General features: G+C 38.9%; 1 protein-coding gene across 4 annotated transcripts; it reads right to left on the reverse strand.

Moving 5' to 3' along the window:
- Positions 1-104: 104 nt before the first annotated feature.
- On the reverse strand, positions 105-27320 carry MPP3 (MAGUK p55 scaffold protein 3). 4 transcript variants are annotated; one of them, XM_068919337.1, is made up of 19 exons: positions 27227-27320; positions 24500-24610; positions 23143-23261; positions 22454-22531; positions 20459-20539; positions 19444-19581; positions 18413-18494; positions 16822-16907; positions 15776-15850; positions 14602-14798; positions 12771-12835; positions 11520-11540; positions 9863-9904; positions 9303-9467; positions 8592-8672; positions 6960-7053; positions 6021-6129; positions 5027-5149; positions 105-4348 (listed from the first exon to the last, which is right to left on the reverse strand). In XM_068919337.1, exons 2-19 carry the CDS (start codon positions 24522-24524, stop codon positions 4169-4171), a joined length of 1761 nt encoding a protein of 586 aa, XP_068775438.1. In that variant the 5' UTR covers positions 24525-24610; positions 27227-27320; the 3' UTR covers positions 105-4168. The 4 variants fall into 4 exon arrangements, with proteins under 4 accessions (XP_068775438.1, XP_068775437.1, XP_068775435.1 ...); XM_068919336.1 differs by having other exon boundaries at positions 105-4351; XM_068919334.1 differs by lacking the exon at positions 27227-27320 and adding an exon at positions 27029-27160 and having other exon boundaries at positions 3302-4351.
- Between the last annotated feature and the right edge of the window lies 1 nt (position 27321).

Here is a 27321-nt window from a genome sequence, read left to right on the forward strand (position 1 = left end):
AAACTTCTCTCATTCACTCTTCAGTTTGAAATTATAGCTTTATACTTGCAAGAACAAGCACAGCATCTCAGAAACAAAAATGCTACTGGTTTTTACACAGGAACTGTAAAACTTAGGTTTTTTATTAGGTTTTTTAAACTTTATTTCTGCACCCATTCTGTACAACTCGATTACTGGAAATTTTTGGGGACTGCCAGTGGCTTTATTTTACCTTAGTTGAAGAAACCGATGTGAACCTTGAGGACAAAATGCCTTCAAGTGCCTCACACTTCTGCCCTGTGAAGTTTAAATGGTTCAACCAGAGCCCGGGATTTGTTCATTTTCCCCTAACCACAATAAGAGTGTTTCAGAATGCCTTGGCTCTGCGCTGTAGGTTGGATACTTTTAAACGTATTACTTCCTCTGGTTGCTCTGTGCAATGACCATGGCTGTGCTTGTTCTGTAAGGCATATCATGCTCTAAGTAAGCTTAGAAAAAACATTAGTTAACTCTGCGATTACAACTGACGGCCACAGACTAGTCACATTTGCTTGGTGACAAGTTTTAGGCAGGCAGAGTTCTATTTAAAAGGTAAAGATGGCACTATACTGCTAACTCATTCTGCTAGTATTCTGGGACTTGGGACCTTTGACAATTAGGATGTAGACACTGTAACTCAAGACATCAGAAATACCTAAAGCCTATGGCCAACTTGGCGATGCATAACTACTGACTGCTGAATTGAGTAAGTAATCTACAGGAGACCTGACTAATGCTAATCAATCACTAGCATACAAGAGAAGGCAAAAAAGGATGAAAATTAGATAGTGTACTTCTATGAATTACAGGCGTAACAGTTTTCTTATAATGCCTAATTAGCCTAAATGACAAAAACTATGGCATTTCTTTCTTTTTACAGCAGAATACCAGGCACTTCATACGGACTACAACACGATACCTTATTTCCTCACAAGAGGATTAGGTATGCTGTTTTACCTCAGAAGGTTTAATTTTATAAAGCACTGCACGTCATATAAGAAGCTGTGTTTGAGGTATCAGGGACCTACGTGCATCTCAGTCATATGACAGGTTATGTATTTTATAGTAAGTTGTCATCCTAATTCTATTGCAAATTTGGCTCAAGAAAATGATTCTTCAAAACCATCTGAATGTATGCTTTGTCTTACTGACCGAAATGTTCCTTGGCTTTATGTTTCAAAAGGGAAGCAGTTTCAGATATGGTTAGTATATGGACAGAAAATTGCCTGAAAATTTCAGGTTGTGCAGACATTAACCAAGGCTCATCCTTCGATACTACAAATCACAGAAAGAAATATGAAAGACTACATTAATTTGTAGGTGCGAGCAAGGGAGGGAGAAGGGGAAGGGAGAGGAGGTTCAGTTTGCTTAAGTACTTTAACATAGTGCTCTTACGGCTACTCACAAAACAGGGCTTTGAATTAGAGTACATTTGCATTCTGATTTTTCCTTATAATCTCTTCTCACTTTTTTTCCCCTCTAATTGCAGGAGAATATACCAGGCACAGCTAACACAGCAGGGACTCAAAATCTTGTCAGAATCAGAATCTTGTCCTGATAACATTAGCCATCTGCTGCATACCCTTTTGCTAGGATTTTAGAATAAATAGGAGCATTGAATGTGTTTGTTTCTTTCCCCTACAAGTGATGCTCATCTTAGCTGCCCTCAAACTTTAGCACATACGTGCCTAGCCTCTCACCATCCTTTACTTTGAGCCTAGAAAAAAAAACAACCCTGCATGTAGAAACGAAACAAACATTTCTGACAGTGCCACAAGTTAATATCAAGGTGAATGTACATCCATACAGAATATGCTACGTGCACACAATTTAAAAGAAGATTACTTAACCCATATTATTTCAGTTCAGTTTAACAGCAATATTACATGATGTTTACATCTTAAGTAAGTTTTCAGTTACTGTAACTTCAGTTTTACCTGTATAACTTAATTTGCCTCGCTTTTCTTTAAGCGTTTCCCTATTAGTCTCTGTTAGGTCAAAAGCAAGCAAACTATTTATTGCTAGTCCTTTGGAATTTTTTAAATGGTTGGAGAGTAACCTTGCATTGAGGGAATTCTGACCCTTAGATAACATCTTATTTGTATCCTCTACAAATGCTTATGTCTTGCAGACTGTAAAAAAAGCTGTTTGTAATCTGCAATAGATAGCTATGGCAACATCAATCAATTTTATACAAAGGCATCGCTGCCTATTTTATATTTTCATAAGGCTACTTCATTTGGAATGTTGTTAATTTAAAATAGTTTTTTAAAGTATTATTCCCAATTGTTCATAGGATAAAGGTACATCTGTCACAAAATTCATTTTTGCCACCGAGTCTCTTTTGCAAGTCACGTTACTTTTGATGGCTGTGCTAGGCCAAGACAACAGAGACGTGACAGCAGAGCTGATGGGCAACCAGCATATGAAGGAGTCTTTGTACACTTGCTCAGAGGCCCCTGGTCCTGTGGTGCATCTGCTCTGAAAAGCCAGAGCAGATCTATCTGCTTGTGAAAGGTGCTATTCTTGCATGAAGGGGAACCTCAACACCTGGTAAGAAAGACATATGAAAGAGTTGCCAGGGTAGAGCTGTTTGGTGAAGATGGATATGGGTGGCTGTCCTACACAACTTTTTGGGCTGCGAAGACTTAAGTGGAGATGCAGTGACACTGGCCTATGAGAAATGTGCTTTTTAATATGCAGTGCTGTTTGTTTTGGTGAATGTGTTGGAACAAGAATTATATCATAGTGTTAAGGTGCAAAGAATGGGATCGGTGCATCAGAAGAGGGCATCGTACGTTTCTAAGATTACAACTCAGTAAGCAAAGGAAAACAGCAACTAGTTTTATCTAACATATGCCTGTACAATACTCATAAATTTATCAAATAATGATTTTAAAAGCATAGGTGCTTTCAGAACCATATCTCTGCCTTTTCTTATTTATACCCACCTAAAAATCCTGTATATTCAAGTCTCCAGAAATATCTGCAAAATCCTGTAACCGTTAAGATTTCCACTTCAGGACTTGATGTGGCCTACTACTCACTCTGGAACCCTTCACTAGAGTTGAAGCAAAGGCACCCGTAACGGCTGGAAGGATGACGATTCGATGCTGTAGCTCAGATGCATAGTACTTCAAACTCCTCATTTTAGTGCCTTCTTCAGAGCAGCTGTGTTGGTGTCCATGTAGTATCCCATCAGGTGGCATTTCCAAAGGTGCCTTGGGGATAAGTAGCTTCTTGAAGTCCTATCTCACATCATATAGAGTAATTTTCATGTAGATAAAAGAATGTCTCCAGTTTATTACGGGATGGATAGTCACACAGGTGTGTTCACAGGTGGTTTAATGTTTGGCCTGTGTCAGCTGGAAGAGACTGGGAAAGCAGGCATAAGCTATGGACGAGCAGACTACCTATGTAAGATGGCCAGAAAGAAGCACTGGGAAACGTGGGATAGGCATTGGGGAAAAAAACAAAAAAAAAAACAAACAAAAAAACCCAACACAACACACACCCTCTTTCAGCTGCTAAAATATATACAACTTACATAGCTGACCTAGTTTGGTGCCTAACTGGAAAGGATTCGCAACTAATGATTCTGAGTGAAGGGAAACATGTCTTTCTGGCCTGTCAGACAGCTGAATTTCTAAGCAGCTGAGATGGTGTAAGCACTCTCCAGAGGATATGCCTGCCTTAAAGGAGCTTGTTCTGTAGGCAGATCAGTCCCCGAAAAGTACCTAGTTTGGGATGCCTTAACTCTAGCCACGCAATATCTGCCCAAAGGCTGAGAATTCCTGCTTTTTACTGTCCAGGCACTGCTTAAATGCTTTGAAAGTGTGGGACCATCTGTGAAATTTTACCTTACAAAATGCAGCATTTACAGTGTAAAAGTCACTCCAATCTTTTACTAATCTGTTTAGACTGAGCATTCAGTTCAGCTGTTTTGAATGACAGCTACCACTAAAAACTCTGATTCAGGAAGGCAGTGTCTGCTTCTGACTTGCTTTGTTTAGTTTTTCTAATACGTTTTTTATGTTATTTTCTAGTTAGAATGGCAGCTTTGAAGTGAAACTGACATGTTTCCCTTTTGTAATCCATATACTCACAAGACATTTTTATACAATCTTTCCTTTAAGCAGATGATTACTGGCTATGACCTAACCCAGTTGACCGGCACCCAAAATGAATCCTTGTTTAGCTTCTCTAGCACGGTTTTCAGCTGATTACATGCACTCTGGAGATCTTCTTTCACCAGTACAGTGTCAATTAAATGGCCATACTGCTCTTCAATGAATGCTGCTGAGTTAATAATTTCCTGCTGTTCTTCATCCTGCTGATCAACACATGAGAAGATTATACTAAACTTGCAGTACCTCGTTTTAATTACTTACTAGTATTTTTGAGTATTATACTAGTACTCTAAATCATTATTTTGAAAAGAAACGAAACAAAAGCTGCTACCACTGGGAAAGTTCTGTGTGTATAAATTCAAAGTTCAGGTTACCCAAAATAAGAACATTATGCACTCTCTGTATTTCAGTTTACATTTACACATCACCAATTTCCAGTTGGCTTAGGTCTGGTCCTTGTAGGATGTGCACATGCTGTTTTTTTGTGTTATCTATTATTGTATCACTCCTTAACAGCCTGGACGGGTGTCACTGTGCAGGTATCAGGAACAGGTGGCTGCCTTGGCTGTTTGATGGGGCTGCTTATCAACAGAATAAAATGATTATTAGTTTATCTGAGTTCAGTGGCAGCTTCCTCCACTGTGCCCTTGAGTGATGCACACAGCTCTACAGGAAGGATGTGCACTCAGCTACATAAGTAACATGAGACAAAGTTTAAAGAGGGTCAAAATCTCATTATGAAGTTCCAGCTGAAAGGTTGGCGGTCCACCCTGACTCCCTTGCTGTCACGGAAGACTAAGCTCTTCCATGTGATAGCAATGCTATCCCAAATACTTCTTTCATGTCTGAAAAGTAGAGATTAAGGTTATGATACTTACAAGGGGGGTTGAGAGTTCTTCTGACACAGGAGATTTTAGGGCATGCTTTTTCTTTTCTGGAATGAGAGGCTTCACAAAGATAACATAAGGCTTAAACTCAGGAGTCCTCAGGTGCTTCACTGCCTGCAAACAGAGGTTTTTTTGTCATGCCATATTTTATAAATCACTGCATGGAATGTCAGTGATCTGCACAAGCTGGGTTCAACAGTTTCACTTGTGTACACTCTGGTGTGAAGTCCTGCGTACCATACAATACATCCGAGCGCAGTAACCTTTTGCTTTTCAAAGGAAAGATTAATGTCAGTTTCCTGGCTACCTTACAAGAGTAAGTGAGCTTCCTAGAGCATGGTCTAACTGCACACACGCCTTGCTTTGCATGGCAATCCCAGGATCAGGGACATGGCAAAGAGACGGAGGAAAGGATAAAAATGGGGCTTGCTAGGCAAGTTACTGTTTGCTCCTCATAAGAGGCCAAACAGCAAAATGGAAACCTGGAATTCATTTCAAGTAGTATTAAAAGTCTTTATGTATCCCATTCACCATATCTGAGTCAAGACTGCAAGATTAATTCCTAGAATGGAGGAGCTGAGAGCAGGCCCATTGGCACCAGTTACAACTCTAATAACGCTTTTGAAGCAACAAGAAAGAAAAAGAATGGAAAACCCATCCATACTGTAAACATTCCCTCTGTGGCTTCAGCAGGCCAGGATGGTTATGCACATTTCTCCTAGAGCAACGCATAACCCCTCAGTGAGAACTCATAATGTGTCTTCTCAGGCATCTAGGAATTGTACACACTGCATTGCTTTTTGAAGAGTCCTATTCTGCTTCGTCAGCAGTGAGGCCACCTGTTAGAACTTGTGTTCCTAACAGCATTGTTGCTCTCTGCAGAGTAAGTACCCACAAATGGTGAACAACATTAGTTACCTAGGCTGAGAGCCCTGTAAGAAATATTTGCTTTCCTTAAAATAAGCTACAAAACATTAGAACTTACTTCAGGTACCACATCCACCAAACAAACCTTCTTTTTGGCCATCACAGACCGGATTGCCTCAAGACTTGTGCCATACAGATTTTCTTTGTATTCTCCGTGTTCCACAAATCTAAAAAGTTAATACATTTTTAAATACTGTCCACAAAGAAAATTGAACTTGCAGCACTTGATAGCTGCTTCCCCAAGCCACAGTAGTCAAATATGGGGGGGGGGGGGGGGGGGGGGGGGAAGGAAATCAAGGAAAGAAAGTGTTTCTTTTTCTGTTTATTAATTTTTTCCTTCTGGTTCCTTAAAAGCAACAGTCTTCACATATCACTAATAGGTCATCACTGCTATTGACAAATAGGGGAAGAAGCTGCATTAATTCAGCTGACTGATGTCCAAACCTAATAGAAGAAAAAGGATGTTTTTCCACAGAGAGTAGAACAAAGCTAGCAAGGAAATGGACTTTGATTCTTCTAGATTCTGGGAGACTAGATTCAATTAAAAAAAAAAAAAAAATCTGTACTTTTAGAAAACACACTAGATACAGAAAGTCCTTTATATTCCTGGATTCAGTCCACAAGACACTTTAAATTGGACTCATGAATAAAACTTGTTTCCTATAATATTAGGCTGAGAATAAGCAGACCCAAATAAGTTTCTCTACCTTTTGCTAGATTCAATTCTGACCAGTCATACTAGTTATGATACGCAGGGCTGAATTCTAACTTTTCCTCTTCCTACCAGTCCTATGTGGTTTCTAAGTTGCTTCTTACTAAAATTCTGGGTTTGCACTAACAGTCCAGGCTGAATAAAGAGGTTTAACTAGGAAAGCTGAACCCTTCTAATATGGCTTGTCCAACTTCACATCTGATTTTGGTATCCATATGCTATAAAATTTAACAAGCAATACTTTTGAAATATAATCAGCTATGGAGTATGTTACAATTAACTCACTTGTTTTGCTGCACGTCTGTCTCAAATGATTGCTTAGACACAAAATTGTATTCTACTCCCTCTTTCTCATGACTTTTCTTTGACCTGGTTGTATCTAGAAGAGAGTGGAAGCAAGACATGGGGGACAGATCAGCCTTTGCAAGCAACTGTATTTTCCCTGTTTAATTCCAGTCACGTTTTCATGTCCCCAAACAAGGTAATCACACAGCAGTAAATTCAAACTAACATAAAACATATATATGAAACATTATCATTCTTTTAAACTCAATCTTTAAAATTTAAGACCAACAAAGGAGTATTTGCTCCCTAGGGTGCAACAACACAAAAATCTGGACATGTACTTCCCTAACTAGGAGAAGGGGTTGAATAAATTCTACAGTAAATAATCTCTCTTCTGAAAACAAGCTATAAATATTTCTTTTATTTAACTATTTGGAATGGGAAGAAACAGTGTTGGGGGTGGGGGGGAGATGCGCAGGGACACGCACACAAAATTGCATTCTCCTCATTGCAGCTTCATTCATTCCCTGCTAATACAGGGGAGTAGCTTGATTTTTTGGCAAGAGCCTCAGAGCGCTTCTTTTACCCTCACTAATATTCCCACGTTCTTGAGAAACTTACATAAATTGTAGCACCCTTTATCTTTGATGTTGTCATTTCTTTTAGTATTTGTTGTCACTGTAACAGAGACTTCGGTGATCATTAAACAAATCTATGCCTGCCCATAAAAATGATGTCTGCTCTTTTTTGTATGCATGTTTAAATTCAACTCAAAAATTATTCGTACGAATTCTGCTGCCAATGGATTGAACATCTATTCAGCGTATTAGGTCTATTCAGGACCTAACAGCCTTTTGTCGAAAGTCTTAAATAACATATCAACAATGCCCTCAGTGTTCATTTTCTGAATCGCAGAAGTGGCTTGCTGAGGGATACAAATATCAACGGATTTTTACATATCCAATAATTTTTGGGAAAATAACCCAGCAAAAAGTTCAATAATTATAACACTAGCTACAAATCCACACAACAGAACCATTAATTCTTGCATCACTGTGACTGGCAGGTAAGAACATAATAGATATGCTAACCAACAATTAAAAATCTTGTAAAAAATTTGTTTTGGTTTATTGCTATCTAGATATATATATATATATTTTTTTACTTCAACAGGTATGATATTCTGAAGAAAAATCATCCCTTTTAAAATAAATATAATGAAGACGGCATTGTTTTGGCTAAATCTTAAGATGTTTCTTTTTTCTCACTGGGTTTTTTTTTTGCAACTTACAGTCTACATTTTTTTCCAGTATTCAGCTTCTCTTTTTTTTTTTTATGGACACTGAGAAAATGCAATCTGTTCACTTTGGAAAATGTAACGCAAAAAAACCAATTGTGTTAACAAAACTCCAGGTGCATGTGTGCCAAGTTATGTAGTCACCTACTCAACTATTAAAAAAAGGCAAGGACAGTATGTGACAATGAGAAAATAATGTGAACTACTTCTGAAATATGCATACAGTCAACAGTAGAAACACAAATGACCACTCAGCAATGCAGCTAGCACTATACTATGAAACAAAAATTATGGAATAAAGTGGTGACCCACAAACACTGATAAATTTTACTTACGTGGAACTGCAACGCCATACTCCTGTGGGTTCTCTGACACAACCTTCTGCTTGAGCTCATTTAATTTGGCCCCCAAACAACCTAATAAAACAGAACTGACTGACAGTTTTCTGTGTAGAAAGAAATACTGCAACAGAATGAATAAAATAAACCTCACACAAACAATTTACGATACAGGAGTAAGCTGTAGAAACCTTCAGCTGTTCAGCTGAAGAAACCTGAACATGAGAGACTTCGTGGCCTGCCTCATTCTAATTTGAGGAACATCATTAGGAAGATTGAATCCAGTTGTTGGACAAACGTATATCAGGCACTATGTCAGAAAATCTGTAATTTTAGCAGTTAGTTTTCTGGGATACCCTTAATTTCTAAGGCAGCTTGGGAAATGGGCTAAAGACAAGATTGCAAGCTCACAGAATTAAGACTACATAGAATTAGAGAATTCTCTCTAATATCTATCTTTTCATCAATTGTTCTTACAGCATAGGTATGCTCATCATTCAGGGGGAACTGGATGCCAATGGAAAAAAAAAAATCAGAAAAATTACAATTGGTCCTGCATCATCATCTTTGGAAGGATTTTTTTAGGATTGTCAAGTAAAAGAAGAGAACAAAGGTGACCAAAAAAGAAATGTCTTCTAAAAAAAATAGTCAAGGTAAGCTTCCTAGGGTGGGGGTAAGGAAGGGAAGAGGGAGATCTGTGTATCTTACCAATCAAAACAACCAGTCTCTGCTGTTCACCAGGCTGCTGTTGATATTTGGTGACTTCTTCATACGTTAGAAACTCTGCTGTGTCTGCCTGCTCTGCTTGCTTTGCCTCATTTTGATTGTTCTCCTTCTCTTTACGACTTAATCTAAAGCTCCTGCGTAAGCCAGCTGTAGAGGAAAACATAAGATATATTATACTACGTGTCCTCCTACCTAAACTTTAAAGCTTCTTCAGCTAGAACTTACTCTGTCTTTCAATATGAGTTACTCTCAGAATTCTTTTTTTATAATCAAATCAATTAATATATGCTAATCTAGTCAATGAAAAATTGATGTGGCCATTATTTTTATTTGCATATCAGATAGAAAACAAAGTACCCAAACTACAAAAAAAAGCTCAAGTCATCTTGAATTGCCAAGTGTTGGCTATGTCCCACTACACCCTTGCACAGAGATAATCTAGTTCATGAATTTATGTGAAATTAACTCTAATGAAAACAAATTAGCTTTTTTTTATGGCAATTTTTTTTTAACAAGGAAGAGGAGTGGTTTTGGTTTCTCACCTATATACTGTCCATTGAAATATCCTTCACAGTCACAGTCCTCTGTAAATAAAGAACATGAGAGAGAGAGAGAGAGAGAGAGAGAAGAAGAGATGGGTATTTTATACAGTGCCTGCTACAGATATTAATGACACAAAAAAATAATTGCCTAGGCTAGTAGTTTATATTAAACAAAAAAATAGATATTGAACATGTACAATTTTATGTCTCAGTATTTATGGTTTCCAGAATCCATGCTCTTCAGCATCCATTGCATTTGATCAGGGCTGCCATTAGTTTTCAGATTAAGTAAAAAAAAAAAAAAAAAAAAAAAAAAGAGAGAAGAAGAAAAAAAAAAGAAAAAGACTCCTCAATCACATGGCTCTATTTTAAATATATGACTTTGCAAGTAGATAGGATTATGTAAGGATATCGCCTGTTCTGATATTCCAGTGTCGTCTGGGCTTGAAAAAGGGAAATCAAAGATGAGTGAAATATCAGCTGTAAGTGTCTTCATTTTGACTATTCCATTCTTTATTAAAAAGGTAAATGAAAAAGCATCAAATCTCTATCATATGCATGGCTATATAATAAATAAACAAACAGACAGACAGACAAGTACCACCTACCCCAAAGCCCCTAAAAGTATGCAAAACGCAATACTGAAATACTGCAGTAAATATCGAGTTCTCATGCTTCCTGAAAGAGCATTACTTGCCTTGTTAGAATTTAGGCACCTGTGCCCTGCAATATCCACAGAACTCTACTCATTTTAAAAAAGGAGGTGTATGGTTCTGGGACAAGATTAACCATAGGCAAAAATATATGCAGCTTAACCCTTTAAATAACAACATGTACCAATCCAGAGAAAGTGTCTTGTCTTATTCTGAAGAGTTGCATGCAGGTAACTAATACATATTGGGTCTTCTCTTCCAGTTGTGCCAATGTATAATAGTAAAACATTATGCTTACAGTAACAGAAGATAACATTAGTAATAACCCACTCCTCCTATTCACAGCTAAGATCAGAGCTGTTTTATCTTGTTGAAGATAGGCTCTAGTCTCACATTCCTGCTTCCTCAGGGTATACCAGTCACAGACAGCTAATAACAGAATACAATTTGTCCTTTCACCAAAGCTGATGGAATACCAATACTTGGCATATTATTTTCTAGAAGTACGTGTGTAATGTGAAAAAACAATAGCATGTAGATTCATTTTCAAGTGCCGGGTATTTGAAAAGTCATGTGATATTGCATAATCATATAAACTACACGAGCCTAATACAGTCGCTCATAATGAAAATAATGCAGCAAACAATGAAGAAAAATCAATTAACATTGATACAGGTACTCCAAAAGATGAAAACCCAATATTTCTTTTACAACTACTGCATTAAACTTGCAACTCTATAAATCTCACTCTGAAACTTACAGAACATGTAAATGCATACAGGAATTGCGTATCAGAAGACACAAAACATTTGTATTAAATATGGAGTAAACAGGGAAGTAATTATTACATAGGTCATCAGCGCAAACTACATTTATTTAAACAGTAACTCAGGAAGAAACTGCTGTAGGAGCAAGCTATAATTACCATGCCTTTTTCTTGGGGGCTTACCAAACATTTATGAAAATGCGTGGCTTGTTTACATACAGACAGGGAGACTACCTACCTTTATCAGAAGACTGATCATCTGCAGTTAGCATAAAAGACAGAGTTGATATGATTAAAAGACTGGTAAATGAATGAGTAAAATTACAGTGAGCGGAAAGGAAGGTCCTTCTGGTCCGATTTGCTTATCAGGCTTTTATAGCTTAAAACAAAAATTAAGTGGGGACCAACTGATCAATGGCCTTTTGTTAAATTTAGTATTAAAACCAGTTATCTACTTAACTGGCTTCTCTGAGAATGTCCGACTAAAAACTTAAGTAGAAATCCTCATTATATGCCTCCTATCACTGAGGGTAATGAAACTAATTTGGAAACGGTTCGTGTAAATTAGTAATGCTACTTTACAATTAAGTTGAGCATCATCCTTTCGCTCTGTAGCAGAGTACCTGTATCTTCTCATGAGATATGCAAAGCACATTGGGGTCTGAGGTTCGCTTATACCACTGAAGTTGGAAAATTTCCAGCTTCCTAGTGTAAAGGCAATATTTGCATTCAACTTGAAAGTGACACTGCTGGCACAAAGTGTGCCCATAGTCATAGGGCTCTCCCACACAGCAACAGCTGTGCTGAAGTACCAGGAGCAACAATAACGTTATACTCTGGGTCAATACAGAATCTGTCTTCTGCCTTTCATCGCTGACTAGCAGTTACATCCCAAGCAGCAATTTCTTTGTGAATTATTCACAGACAGAGGCTTTGGAGCTGTAAACAGGAATTGCTTTAAAGTCTACCTGAGCGCAGCTCTTTGATGCTAAGAAACAGGACAGTAAAACCGAATTATTTCTGTAGCCTGAAAGGCAGATGATGGTATTGCCAGCTCATGTGATTTTTATCCTCCTTAAAGCCCCAGCTTATTTTCATATAGACTTAAGAGCCATTATCATACACTTATGTAAGAGTTCCAGGAACTGTGCACTGGTTTTCTTCTGCAGCTATAAAGTTTCAAACTGTTAAAAAATATGGATTATACTACTCTGAACACAAATAACAAATTCTACAGTCACTAAAAAACGTATAAGGCTTCATGTTCTTGAAAGCCGGAGGAGAGGGACAGCCATGTTTTTAAACTACTGGGCACTAGCAACACTGGATAGAACTCAAAACCAAATCCTCCCATGTGGCAGCTTGTATCCAAGCAAAACAATCCATGACAAAAAAAAATACTTAAACCCATTCATTACTAAAATCACAAAAAAATTACTGAGAAGTTAATACCAACTAAGGCATCATTGAATGAACAGAACAGACTTACAGAGTGGCTTCTTCACAGTTTTGGGTTTCTGCAGAGTGCCTACAGCTCTTCTGTAACTCAATCGTCTACATAGAAAATAATTACATTTTAGCAACATAAGCTCAGAATTATAAAAAATTTATACATGTAGCATTGAAAAGGAAGAAAGAAACAGTGCCTCTCCTTGAAAAAGTATAATAAATCTCTGATGAAACTAGCATGAGGGAAGTTCAACGTGGTGTGCATCACACATCTCAAGAGTGAACAGAAATATACCATTAGTAGGCAAATTAAACTCAGGCCCAGATCTGAGAGAGCATGAAAATTAAACATTTTTGTGTCCTGCAATTTGAATGACATTCAAAGTCAGCCTTGCTCATTTCAATTCTAATTGAATGTGGCTTGGAAAATCATTGCTCTGTTTATTGCAGATAAACATTAGTAATTCAAAGAGCATCTCTTAAAATCTGAGCGTACAAGTAACATGGATGCTTGCTCTAGCACTTCTTAACAAGCATTAAGCAGAAGCAACGCCTTAATTGAGACAGTTCCTGCAGAAAAACATGATTAAGTTTGGACAGGGAACAGGTATTTTTTGTTCTGTACCTTAACGCTGTCTCTATGTCAACAAGTTCCATGCTGTATTCTTTTTAACATATGGTCATTGATCTCATTATAAAAATAACTGCTCAGATCTTCTCTTTGTGTCCTTGATGATTCCAGGCAACATTTTCCCTTCTGGCTTATTAAGCCACTTGCTAGCTTATCAATTTGCTACTATTAAAAAATGGATTTGCCTTGTTTTATTTTTCATTTGCTCACACTTCTCTGTGGGCTGAAAGTACTACTTCTAAATCCTTATTATAAATGGGAGATTTGCATTATGAGCAGCAGACTGACAACCAAACTGTGCAACTCGGTTCTTTTACACATAAGTTATGAGCTGTGCTAGCAACTGCCAAGTTCTGCCAAGTTTTATCTCAAGCTTCAGGTTGGAAATAACCAAGAATATTAAGTGGTAAAAAAATCTACCTCTATTATAAACATTCTGTAACTCCTGGAGACCATCAATAGGACCAGAGCCGCATAATTCTGAGAGACCCTACCTCTGGAAGGTCTACGATCCAGAAAAGATACATTCAGCAATTTGGTGCAAGAATTATACAATGAGACCAGTGGTCAAAACCAAGTTCCTTCTTAAAATGTAAGACTTCTGACCTATAAATACAAGACTTCAAGGAAAATTTTCCTTTAGAATATATGCATATCTTGCTGTGAAAATAGAGAAAACTTCTAGCTCTAAAAGATATCCATGTCCAAGCCAAACAGTCTCTTAAGAGCCAGAAGAAATGTCAGATAAGCTTTTTTTTTTTTTACTACTATTCCATGCATAAATTTAAAATTGTTAGAACAAATCAGTATTCCTTCTTATACTATGGAAGTACAAGTTCGTGAAATACATTGTCTCTAAAAGCCCAGACATTCAAGAGATTGATATTCAGCATTTAAATTTGATATGTGCTTATTTACCAAGTGCTTCAGTCCTCATGCTACAAAGCATAAACCAATGACAAACTATTTGAAGAAAGCTAGGAAGTTGATTATATAATTGGAGAAGATGGAGCTTTTGAGCACTTTCCTCTAAGCATCTCGTATTCACCCTGGCATGATCCTGCCTTTCAATTCCTGTGTCGCTGTCACAAAAATAAAAAAATCATTTTTTCTGAAGCTGTCAGATCATGGATAATGACAAGGATCAAATCATGGATAAACAACAGAGACAAAAAGAAGCAGCATAAAATCAGCGTAAACACTAGGTAGTGAAAACATCCTGTAATTTTCACTGACAAACCTTTCTTGGAACTGCTTTGAGGGGATCAAGCCTGCCCTGAGGTTGGTATCTCCAACACGCTTTGCTTGCCACCATGTGGGATCATCTTGGCTTACGACTTCCAGGATGTGTTGTCTCTTAAACGGCAGCCCAGCCTCTTGGCAGGGAATGGCTCTGTCTTCTTTGGGATTATAGCAGAAAAGCGCCCTCATAAACACCTTCAAAAGAAACACATGCTTTCTTCTTGTCCTACTTAGAATTTCAAACTACCTTTAAAAGGCATTTCCCCAATTCTTACATCGTTAACTATAAAAAACATATTCTCTTTGTCTCTCCTTTATGCTGTGTTATGTAAAAATAGTGTAATCTTCCAAGCTTATTCTGTATTTTGACTTACCCACTTGTGAAGAAAAATAAGCCAACTTTCAAGCACCTACTCAATCAGTATTGTGGAACATGAAGCGCAAAAGACCAAAGTCCAAATGTAAACACAGTTCACACTCTATGCAAGTACCACATGCAACAAAGAAAGGAAAAAAATTAAGAGGAACAAGATAACATTAAAAAGGGATGTATGGCAAAGTTGACCGATTAAACATTGTCTTTAGAACGTTCCTTTACTGCATCAAAATCACCTTTGGATTTGTAACAAGCAACTCGCCACCACTTAACGCACCACAGTAGAAATGCTTTTAGAAGTAATCTGAATTTGTGAACTGACAGCAGGCAAGCAGCAATTGAGAGTGACAGAGGAATCCTTTAAGGGACTGGCAGGACAGCAAGACATTGCTGATCAGAGAGGACAATTCAAGCACTCAAAGAGGTGCACTGATGTTTGTGGTGGGCTACTGTTGTCTTACGATGAAAACAGGTCTGTCTGAGAATAGGTCTGTTTTGACTGAAGTGAGTGGCAAGAACAAGAGTCTTAATTACATGAAACAAAATAAAAGGCTAGAAATGCTATGGAAGAACACGGGCCACCATTAGTAGAAGACAGAAGACCTCTAAGTAATTATATTGAATAAAACAGCACAACTTTTTTATGCCAAGAAATGGCTCTACTCTCTCTTTAATTCAATTATGGGTCTAATTCTGTGAAACTCCTCTCTGAATCAGCAAGAATCTTGCATTTACAGAGATGCCAGAACTGTGTAAGTGTACAGAGTATGTTTCAGTATTTCATCAAGTTGCATACCTTGCTGTCCTTTAGACGATCTTCTTCTTTGACGGCTGGAATTATTTTTAATATTATTGACCCCTGAGACTGAGCCTGAGAAAAAAGAAATGTTTCTTACTTTGAAAGCAGCACAAAGAAGCCTGTTACTCTCCACAGATTAGAAGGGAAACCTGGACAATCGGCTTGGACATGAACATTTGTAGTTTTTGCTCATAAATAAACCATGAAAAGGAAACTATCATATTGCAGGCATTTAAAACTGGACAAAATTAATACCATCCTAAAGTCCCCGCAAATAACAAACCTTATGCAATTATCTCAAAAGATGCTTTTAACATTTTTCCCTAAGTTAAAAGCGGTGATTCTCAGTATATATTCAGTATATGTATTCAGAATAATTTTGATCTAAAGTTAAATTACGTGATGGAATTGATGCCAGATACTTCAGTTTCCTAACGTTGCCTTTCTTCTTACTGCGTCACTAACTCTGCTCCACACCAAGACAAGAGGGAAACAAGGCACATTAGAGGAGGAGTCAGAGACAAGTGAGCGTAAGTAAGAGCTAGGACCCTCCATGCAACAGAGTAGACTGAACACAGATGTGGAGGTTTAGATGTAGCTAGCAAGATTTGTGGGCATTAAGTTTAGAGAAACTGTAGGCAAGAATTTGCTAATGGCTCAAGGAATGTAGCAGTAAAGAACAGATGGACTGTTCTACAGGACACGCAGACGAGGCTTCCTTCAGCCTTCTGACATATCTTATTATATGAATAAACTATTTCTCTTTTAGGAATACACTTTTAATTGACAATTAATTTGTCATAAACAAACCATGAAAGTAAAGTTCTTGATGGAGTTACGTGTAACTTTTACATACGCATCTTCTTAGAAATGACTCAGTTTCACAGAACTTTCTAAAGTCAGAAAAGCTCTTAATGCAGAGACTGGCAGGCATTCCATCTTTTAGCACTACACATATTTTAAACTCACGGTCAAATTTCATCTCTGTTGTAATTACTAGATCACCTGACAAAAAAGATCTTAGAGTAAAAATAGGTGCAGACCAAAATCTGACTAATTTCTTCGGGTCGTTTGTGAAGCACAGCAATACCATTGACTTCTCTTAGTTCATCTCCAACATGAACAAGACCTGAAAAGATGATAATTAAAGTAAGTCCACACGCTGGAAAGCGCCATTCTTCTGATGTCCAAGCTATGTCAATAGCATGCATGCCCTAACCTAGTGGATTCCCTACTAGAGCCAAGTGCTTCTGTCGGCAGTGCGCTCCGAGTCTCCTGCTCTTATTCTATATGACATGTTTTTCAGTGCACTACAGTTGCATAAGAGAACAGTGTGGAGACAGAGATCATGTGCCAAGGTACTTTGGAAAATCACTGCCTCTATATTTGGATCAGCATTAAGAATGCAATACCGGAATAGTTTCATAAGGATGGTCAAACCCTGTAGAGTGAGGAGGCATGCTGCTGACTATCAGTGTAGGAATGACACTGCTGTCAACAGACAGATCAATACCACACAGTCCCAGAAAGACTGCTGGACTAATGTTTTTAAACAAATCACGCAGGGGCCTTTACAAGTTTTAGGTTTGTTTATCCAGTTCAGTAAGAAACGTTGCACTTGTGTTAAACACTTGTGCGTTTACTGGCATAAAAGAATTTGTCAGTAAAGCAAACAGGAAACAACTCATGATATGGTGAATATACCAAGTATACAAGACACTAGATTCAAGGTAAACACCTATTTTGCTTTGCTTGTCTCCTTACTTTCTTCTAAAGTTTAGGACTGCTTATCCTTACTTTGTTGGCATTTTTCCTAGTAGCTATTTTAGAGCAAAGTAGCTAATTAAAAGAATAGATTACCAATGAAATATGGAAATGCTAAGCGCACTGTTTAGCCACTTCACATTAATCAGATCATGCTAATATGAAAAATGCTAACAACAGTCAAAAAGAAAGCTGTAATTTAGCTAATATTTTTTCATCATAGCAGTTCATTAGTTTTGTGACTGTATTACTAGTGTACTAAAAAAGTGCATAAGGCTTGGATTCTATCAATCACACTTAAGGCCAAATCAGCTTATTTAAAACCATCTGGATGAGTAGCCTGTAGAAAACGTAAGGTCAAATACCATGTGAACTAACCTCTCTAGAATCTGAAAGCATGCCGAATGACAGCATACGCACAGAAGTCTTTCCTATCACTAGACACCTGAAATTCAGCTGTCAAGTGAGCTTATCACGTAGGCTCCCCTTATAGTCAATAAGGGGAAAAAAAGGCAGTTCCAACAAGTGACCTGTCCCATTCTAAAACTGGTAGGGACGATTCATCCTCCGGAGATGCCCATCTCCCTCCACTGACTACGGAGGGAGCCTACATTACATACTACATACTTGACGTCTAACAGCTATCAAGAGTCAGAGGAGCTGCGTGTTTTGTACAAAATAGACTACGCGTGCATTAAACACCAGCGTCCAAAGGGCTGGTTTAATTAATGAATAGTCATTAGATTTAGATAGAAATTATTGCTCTAGGTATATGCATATGGTGCGTGTGTGTGCGCGCGCGCAAAATTTTCAAAACTTAGGATAGTTTACAAATGCTATTTAAAAATTTCCTTCTCTTCAGAAATTTACCACTGCGATCAGCTGCACCACCTCTCATGATCCTTGCTACAATCACAGCCCCTGTATGCTCATCTCTTCTGATGGTAGCTCCCTGAAACAAAACATAACCCCCCCACAAAGACATCATTTTAAGAAAGTTGCTTAGAATATACTCACTTAGCAGTGAAATAACATGTAAGCTAGTATGTCCTCTAAACTGGAATTCATTTTTTCTATACATTTTGTCTCCCTCCTTGACTATTTTCACCATTATTCAACTTCTGCCTGTGCACGTCATGTGGTGGTGGGAAGGTATGCACATCCTGAGTGTTTACACTACCTACCTAATGCTGGTAAGCTATGCTGTATATTTACACTACCTATACTACCCTGGTAATCAAAGTCACTCAAGCGTACAAAACAATTTCTTGTAAAAGCCTTCTCTATGCATCTTCTGAAACTTTATACAATAAAGCCAGCGCTTTTATGTATAAAAACGAGGAAAGCCAAGTAATTTGGTATTTTTTTTCCCTCTTGGGTCTGCTGGTAATATAATGCTTTAACCAAGAATTAAGTCACTCTTCTCCTTTACTGTACTGGACAGTTCCAAAACACCTTTTAGCAGGCTTCTTCCCCAAAGCAATCGTTTTTTCCTAGAAAATCAATTCTTCCATTTCCGTTTGTATAAAAACAGTATCTTGACAATATATTGTTTGTATATAGCTATCAAACATACTCTTACCATACACCACTGACACTCATGAAAGAGAAGGCATGCATTCATTCATTACTATACACATTCGATTAATGTGTATAGTAAGTATAATTACTTTAATATACACAGGCTCTCAAGGACAGCGTTCCCCTCAAAGTGGAAAGCGGCACGTCAATGTGAATGTGTATTTACCAAAGTTTTCTTTTGATGGTATTTAACTAGCTTCAAAACACTCTTACTTTCTGCAGACTATTTGATGACATCTTTAAGTACCTCCCCCATCCTTATAACAATGCTTTTTGTACCTGAGAATTTTATGACTAGAAATGGAGTATCTAATACATACCAAAGGTTCTTTATTTTTCACTAGCCGAACAATTTTCACTGATTCTTCATCAAAATCATCATCAAAATTATCAGGCAGAGGTGGAAGGACTGGATCAAAGTTCTTCTGTGCTACAGTGTCGTGTACGACAAGCATTGCCTGCATAAAGGAAAAATGAAACGGTAATGTAATGGATCAATATCATAGTTTCCAATGCTCACGTTTCAGACACTACAGCAAACATTTTTTTTTAAACTGTTTTTGTGAAAATCCATACAGAAGTTCTGTAGTAGGAATAAATCAATTTCTTATTGGTCTTCTGGCTACAATATTGAAAAGGTCCACATCTAATGTTATGCTCTACTCTGCTTCTATTAACGAAAAAAAAGATAATAACCTATTTTACTTTCGAAGGGCACCAACAGATGTAGTGAAAGAACATGGAATGTTTTGTTTTCCCTTTTCCTTCTCCTGCACTTTTGCAGAGACCAGTATTGTTATCACTGACATCACCACAAACTGGCTCACACACTGACCTGTCCTTTCCAACTGTATCAGTCATTTATTATATAGTCCATACTTATGTGCATCTGATTAGAAAAAAGAAGATAAGCCAGAGACTCTATTACAGTGATTATCTTATCCATTCTGTAAACTATATATTGGTATGTGTCGATATATAAAGCAAGCACAGGAATTAACAAAGCCCAACCTAAATAAATTTACAGAATAGAGGTGAACTGTGGAAAGCAAAGAGTTCAGAAATGGGGTACTTTTCTGCTCCCTTAGGAAATATTAAGGAAGGGAGGGGAGAAGATATGGCCCCTTATTTATGAAAAGCCTACACCGTGCCTTCTCAGTCTCCTTCACATCCAAAAGACTGCAGCAGGAAATGGAACAGAACTACAGTTTGTAGGAGGCTTTTCCTTTTAGTTAGGGACTCTTCATTGCAACTTTTCTGTAACAGAATGCTCTGCTGGAGTTATGCAAAGGAATTTGATTAAGGTCTCTGCTGGTTTTTTTTTTTTTTGGTTACCCTGAGATGTGGTGTTGACAACAGCTGAAGTAGCTCTTTTTCTTCATTATTCACTGGTGCAGTCTGCAATTCTTCTATTACCTTTAAAATAAAAAACAGCATCTTCAAAATAAAAGGCATCCACTGAACAAGGCCATATATTTGCAAGTATATTTTCTGATGAGTGTTTGCTAACTTCTATCACACTGCAAAGAAGCATGTATAGATCAAATACAACCCCAATAACCTGTGCATGAATCCTAAAAGAAATGAAAGATTCTTGATCGGCTTTATTTAGATTTTTATTAGGTAGTGCAAGAAGATATAATCAGAAATCAGAATCTTGCCCCTAAACATACCTTTAAAAAGTGTTCCAGTCAATATAAACTTCAGGACTCGTTCCTGAAATTTTAATCCACAATTTAAACAACATTCTTGTGTTTGCATTGTGATAATGCAGTCTAATCTTTTTTCTAACCAAGTAACATTATCTGTGTAGAAAATGCAACAGAAGCTCCCTTGTTCCCCTGCAAAGCCTGGATACCACTACTGACCCTCCCAAAAAAAAAAAAAAAAAAAAATCAGAGAACCTTTCCTACCTGAACCAGGGCCTAAGTTCCCCTTTTTGCAAAGCCTTTTCAGGAAACATGCACATAGTGCAAATTTGCCTGCATTTTCTATGGCAGGTGAAAAGAAATTTACCAGATTTGCAAAAATTATTTAACTCCAGACTGTGTAAAGCAGAGAAAAATTGGTATGAAATACTTCTGAAAAATCAATACAAATCTCAAATTTTACACACACTAAATAGACATTAAAAAAATATAACCTGCCAAATGTAAAGTCTTCAATTTTTATAACTGAAGATTCAAAAATTAATTCCCCTCTTTCAATGGCAACAACTGATGATTGAAGCAGGAAAAGAGACCATGGGTTTCCCAGACCAGATCAGAAAATAACCTAACCAGTCTGATATTTTGTCTGCAACCATTTCTAATGCAGCTACTACAAAGAGAAAACAAATAATAGCAGAAACATGCTATTTCTACACAAAAACAAATTAGCTTTGGCAAACTAAATGATCGACAACACAGAGCATAACTAACTTCTTGCACTAGGCTGCTTTGAGAAACTTGTATAGAACCAGAAGCAAGGGAGAGAATTCCTTTCTGTAGCCAAACTCTCAATCTTTTTGAGGTAGAGGGAAGAAAGAGAGACAGACGGGAGAGAAGGGAGGGAGGAAGGAGAAGGAGAGGAGAAGTGGAGGAGGAAGAGAACAGTGGGAAGAAGGAAGAGAGAGAATTCCTTTCCCTGTAAAGGACGCTGGACAGAGAAGTTCTATAGCCCTATGTAAAATTTTTCCTCTGCTATTTAGGAGAGGATAATTTTGTATAGGTTTGACAGATGGCAGTGTCAAAACTTTTACAGGGGCAGTAAGCTATCTGTGGGAAGGGGGAGTGGTGGTATGCCGCAAGGCGAGACGGGGCAGTGAGGTCTCCTGTCTTTGTAAAGGGAATAATTCTACCTTCCAAATCTTCCAGCTGCCCTGTGCTACACTTTTGAAGAAAACAGGCCCAAGCAACTTGTAAACAGCTGTCAAAAGCAGTATAAATTTCACTTTTCAGGTATGTGGCATGTTACAAACAAACCTAAGATATAACGCACGGTTCTGTGAACAGCAATAAAGTTTGGCTTGTAACGGATTTATGTCCTTAACATGGAGCTCTTATGTGGATTCTCTGATGTCTAGAAAGGACAGAAGGCTTCTTGCAGCCTCTCTCGTAGGAAGGCCGTTAATAATCTCTCTCTGTTCCTCCTGTCTGTGTCTGTCTTCACTGGACATATAATGACCTGATATTTCTGAGGTCTCATTTCCTCCATCAGTTACGGGTGAAACTTGCCAGCGGATTCCAAAGACAATTGGGAGGGCGAGGAATAAATACACATACCGCACAATCGTAAAGCTGTTAGAAACAGGCTTAAAGATGAGAAAAAGGAGACAGAATTCTTACTCACATCTTCAACTAATCCTGCTGCACTGTGTAAAACAGGAGTTGGACTCTGTCTTTCATAATGACGGAGCTTTTCATGAATCTGAAAAAGATTATTCAGGTATGTTACTACAGAGAGATGCAGAACTTCCTAAATATATCTACACTGGCATATTTTTATATTTAAGGAGTATAACTTTCCTGAGATATAACTCACAGAAAACAATATCTACTGGGGTTATTTTTGTTTTGTTTAGGAGTTTTTTAGTTTTCTTTTTGCTACTGCTAGTTACACAGCCAGCCAGAAATACACTGAAAGACTTTAGCAGCATAAGAGAAAAATAAAGCCATTTCACACTGCTGTTTAATTACTGGGTACTGAACCTGCATTTTTACAATTACTTCACAGTAAAATAAGTATAAAATGTTCTCAATGCCACTAAGCATCAAACAAACCTCAAAACGGCCCCTCCAGACTGATTCATATTATATAATTCAGTGTGACCTTCACTCAACAACAACCCGAAATGTATTTTTTGGAACAAAATGTGTCAATTTTCTTTGAATGTTCTTAATGTTTGTCCTTAAATAAATATGTACTTGTGTCAGTACAGAATTCTACACAAAAACAAATTAGCTTTGGCAAACTACATGATCAACACAGAAAATAACTAACTCGTGAAGAAAACGTAGATTCATAAAAGGAACTTTTACCTTCATTAGGTAACTGAGACTCTTTTCACTGAAGACATCCCTAAGGAATCCCATTTCCTCTTGATGATTTGAGTCAGGTCTTAGCTGAGAGGTCAACAGAGCCAAAGTTTCATGTAATCCTATATTTAAATGCAAGACAGAACAAAAGCTTTGTAGATAACACGTTTTACAGGACTACTATTACAGACTTAGTCAGCTACACTTCCTCAGGTACCATCTCAGTGATTATTAAGTTTCCATAGAGATTTGTGGTTATCTTCCACTCATTTTTTTAATGGCTCCCTTTCTAAGCAGCCAATACAGCTTGAGATAGAACATAGATCACGGTAAGGCAAAAGCTACCAAAACAATATGTTTTTAAAGCCATTACTTTTAAATTTTTCCTCTTCATATTAATTTCTCTTTGTTAAGAGGGTCATCTGTTAGAGGAACAAACTTTGCCTTATTAGAGAGCCACAGCAGACTCGCAGGGTAGCTGAACTATTTCCTTTGTTGCACAGTTACTAGCTCTACTTCCCGAGCAACTCTGCTTACAAGTGTTATCCTGTCCCTCTACCTCTGAAGCACCTGTTAAGAAGTAAGTTCTGATCAGAACTTACTGGTCAGAGGAGGTAGAGACTGATGTAGATTTGTTGAGAACACTGCACTGGAAGCAAAGATTGTGACTAGTTTTCTAAAAAGTACTTCATCCATTAGCGTCCTAATTTTCCAAAGAAGAAGGCCAAACAGAAAGCCATGAGGTTTTTCCTGGTGGACAACAGCTGATAAAAAACCCAGACTCAGATAAAAAACATCTGTTCCACAGGCTATTCTCTCTGTGACCTTCAGAGCGCATTTGGATCCAGGAGATCCAAACTCTTTTCCTGCTGTAACACCCAGTACCATCGGTGCATACAGCTTCACTCTGGGGAGAGCACCGGCGAAGCTGGTTAGTAAGCCTGGAGTGGAATCACTGTTAAGTCAAAAGGAGTAACGGTAATGAAGCTTACCAACACCTATTCAGAAAATGTTAACAGGTGACACAGCAAGCACCAGAGATGTAAGGAGTGATCTTTAATAAGCATGAGTGGAAGCCCAGATTATACTGAGAGGTCTGAGATCGTCCATAGGAGCCCGGCTACCAGCTTACATTCCCGGGCTGTAAGGGTCTTATGAAACGAGGTGTTTCCTGAAATCTAACTGTATTCAGTTCCACCTTTTATAATCCACCTTCCTTGTATTCTTTTAAGTAACTGCTAAGAAATCTAGTTGAGCAATCTTAATTCTATTTTCTTTAATTCCAAGTTGAGTTCATTTCCTGTGTGAAAAACATGCACTAAGATTTCAGTCACACATTTAAAGCATGTAGATTAGTTACCTGAATCTTCTGAAAGCACTGGCATGGCTGTTTTCTTAATCTTAGAGACAAACGTTCAACTTAAATCAAAATGATTATTTATTCTTTCCGGATTGCGATTCAGAGACAGTCCTGAAATGATGAAAGACAATACCTTTGATAAAGCACCTGAGACAAATGGAGATTATGTAAAAACACTAAATTCTTAGCACATCTTTCTCTGAAGTGCTCAGCCTAACCTGAATCAGGCAGAGTACTGCAGTTATTCTGCTATGCAAATAATAACATATAGTATCTTATGTTATATAATAACCATACAGCAAGTTAGACAAAGCCGATGCTAAAGAAAACGGGTGACTCCATATTCTTTTCTGAAGTTAGCCACAGTTTTAGGAGTCCCAAATAACTGGCTGAAAGGACAGAAATGAAAAAGCACGTAACAGCATAGATGTCTACAAACAGCGTTAAACACCACACGCACAGGAACAGAGATAGCATACAGGAAGATGTCATCATGACAAGATGTTCTGGAGCTTCCTAGAAGCACATCTCAAAGCAATTTACATCTGTTTGGCATTCTGAGGCAGACCCTAATACAATTAGATACAACTCATTAAAGCTAGTGGGAGTGTCACTCCATCGACCTTGGTCATAGGTATTGAGGACGATACAACAAATAAGGCTGCCTCCATTGCTCTAAAAATCCCAATGGATGCTTTTATGACTGTATTTTCCTTGTCACTTAGAGCAAATGACTTCGGAGTAACTTCAAACAGCAAACCTGAATCTACGTTTAAAATCACCAGTCCAAGACGAAACCCTGTGTTCCAGAGCATTTAAAATCTTGTTCGTGCTTGTAAAATTCATCAAACTAATACTTGCAGAAAAAAAAAAAAACCACCCAGCCACAAGAGCACACAAAAAGGTTTAGAAAGGGATTAGGATCCTTGCTCTTTGCTAAATGCAACAAAGGATGCTCACTGTGTTTCTGTTTGTAGGTAAATCTCTGATATTTTGACCACAAGACATAAATTTGATGGTTTGCTGATTCAACTGTAGCTTTATTAGCAGCCTGAAAATATCATAGTACTGTATGGCATGGTTTATATTCAAGCATGTAACAGGCTACACATTTATTTAACTTTCAGAAGTGCTTCCACTACATACTGCTTAGAATAAACGAACATATTTCACCTTCCCCTCCCCCCCCAATACTGTATGCCAGAAGAAACGTACAAGCAATTTAGTCAACCTCTGGTTCGCATTTAATTTCATATGTATTTAAAATCTTCTCCAATTAGCAAGAAAGAGAATTTAATTTGCGTGCTCTGTTTCTGTGCGACTGCATGCTTCCCTCAGTTGAACTTATTTAGCATGAGAAACCAGCAAGGAAACAGAGTTCGCTACCAGGCACTTAGTGAAGAAGCATCCTGTTCGGGAATCGGGAGCACGCGTGCGTTACCATCTCAGAAACCTGACAGCAAACGTGGGAAGGAGCACTAGAGCTAGACGGGTTTCAAACAGCAGTCAAAATGGACGTTTTCCCCAGAAGCATTTCCAATGCTCTTTCAGAAGAGGGAAAAGCGTTTCATGCCCAGGAACGCAGGTGCTGAAGCTCTGCGGGCAAGCACCCTCCACGTCAATATTCAGGGCTGCCTTCAAGACATGAAATCCAGTCCTAGCCATATGAAGTTTTGCAGGGGGCCTCAGCAGTAAGATCATGTTCTCTCACCACAGTAGTAGAAATCTACTCACCCACCCTTTTCCTCTCCGATACCTACCCTAAGCCATAATTCACTTTTCAAGCATATCCTTGCTCAGCTGTTCCTGAGACTCAATATTCGTATCATCTTCACTGCCTTGGAAAAAGACAGTTGATAGCGGGAAAGGGCCAAATAAACTGAACTGATGCTGCATATTAGGTCAAAGAGAGAGATTAAATAAAAACATAATATGCTTTGGCATATCCTCACTACCTTAAAAAACAAACCTAATGTGGTTCATAGCCTAGAAATAGCACGAAATGTCAGTAATCCAGATGTATTTTTTAAAGAGGGCAAAAGTAGTCATGTTTTGCCATCTTTTCGGGAGAAGATCACCTAGCGATCACCTCAGAAAAGGCACCTGCATGCTCAGAGTCACAGCGGGCAGCAATGACACAGGACTTCTCACCTGCCTTCTGTCTGCAAGAAATGCCAAAGCATGGCACAACTAACCCGTCACTTTGTACTATACTTGCTCTAGTGCTAACCACGGTGGCGGCCCTGCAGGCTGGAGAAGCAGGGAGGAAACGGCGCGGCGCTCGCTGCCGGCCGGCGTCGGGCTCTGCCTCAGCCGCGCAGCGCCCTGGTCTTGGCGGGAACGCGAGCGGCGGACCGCGGCCGCCCGCTCCCCCGGCCCCGGCCGCACTCCAGCCAGCTCAGCCGCCGCCCTGCCGCCGCGGGGCGAGCCCGGCCCGGCCCCCTCACGGCTCGGCGAGGGCGCCGGCGGGTACGCAGCGAGGCCGAGCCCACCTCAGCCTCCCCGCCACGAGGCCATCTCCGTCCAGACCTGCTGCCTCAGTCGCGGGGCTCGGCTCCGCAGGCACCTCCCCGGGCCCGTCTCGGCGCCCTCCGCAGGGATCCCGCCGGGCCGCCCCGAGCGCCTGGCCTCAGACCCGGCCGCCGCGCCCGGCCGCGAAATGGCGTCGCCCCGCCCGGCCGCCTGCGCTGAGGGCTGCAGGGCAGCGCGGCCCCGGCAGAGCCTTACCTGCGGGCGGGGGCCCGGCCCGCGCTGCGCCGGCGCGCCTGCCCCCGCGGGCCGCCAGCAGCTCCCGGTGGCCGCGGCGCCTCGCTCATGCGCCC

The sequence above is a fragment of the Struthio camelus genome, chromosome 25 (assembly GCF_040807025.1).
Source record: "Struthio camelus isolate bStrCam1 chromosome 25, bStrCam1.hap1, whole genome shotgun sequence".
In the NCBI taxonomy this organism is placed as follows: domain Eukaryota; kingdom Metazoa; phylum Chordata; class Aves; order Struthioniformes; family Struthionidae; genus Struthio; species Struthio camelus.

Coding starts and splice junctions, on each gene's coding strand:
- MPP3 (XM_068919336.1), bottom strand. CDS start 24,524: ATGCCAGTGCTTTCAGAAGATTCAG. Junction 23,262..24,499: donor AGTGCTTTCAGAAGATTCAG/GTAACTAATCTA, acceptor ATTTAAATATAG/GATTACATGAAACTTTGGCT. Junction 9,905..11,519: donor TGATCAGTCTTCTGATAAAG/GTAGGTAGTCTC, acceptor CTTTATTTACAG/AGGACTGTGACTGTGAAGGA.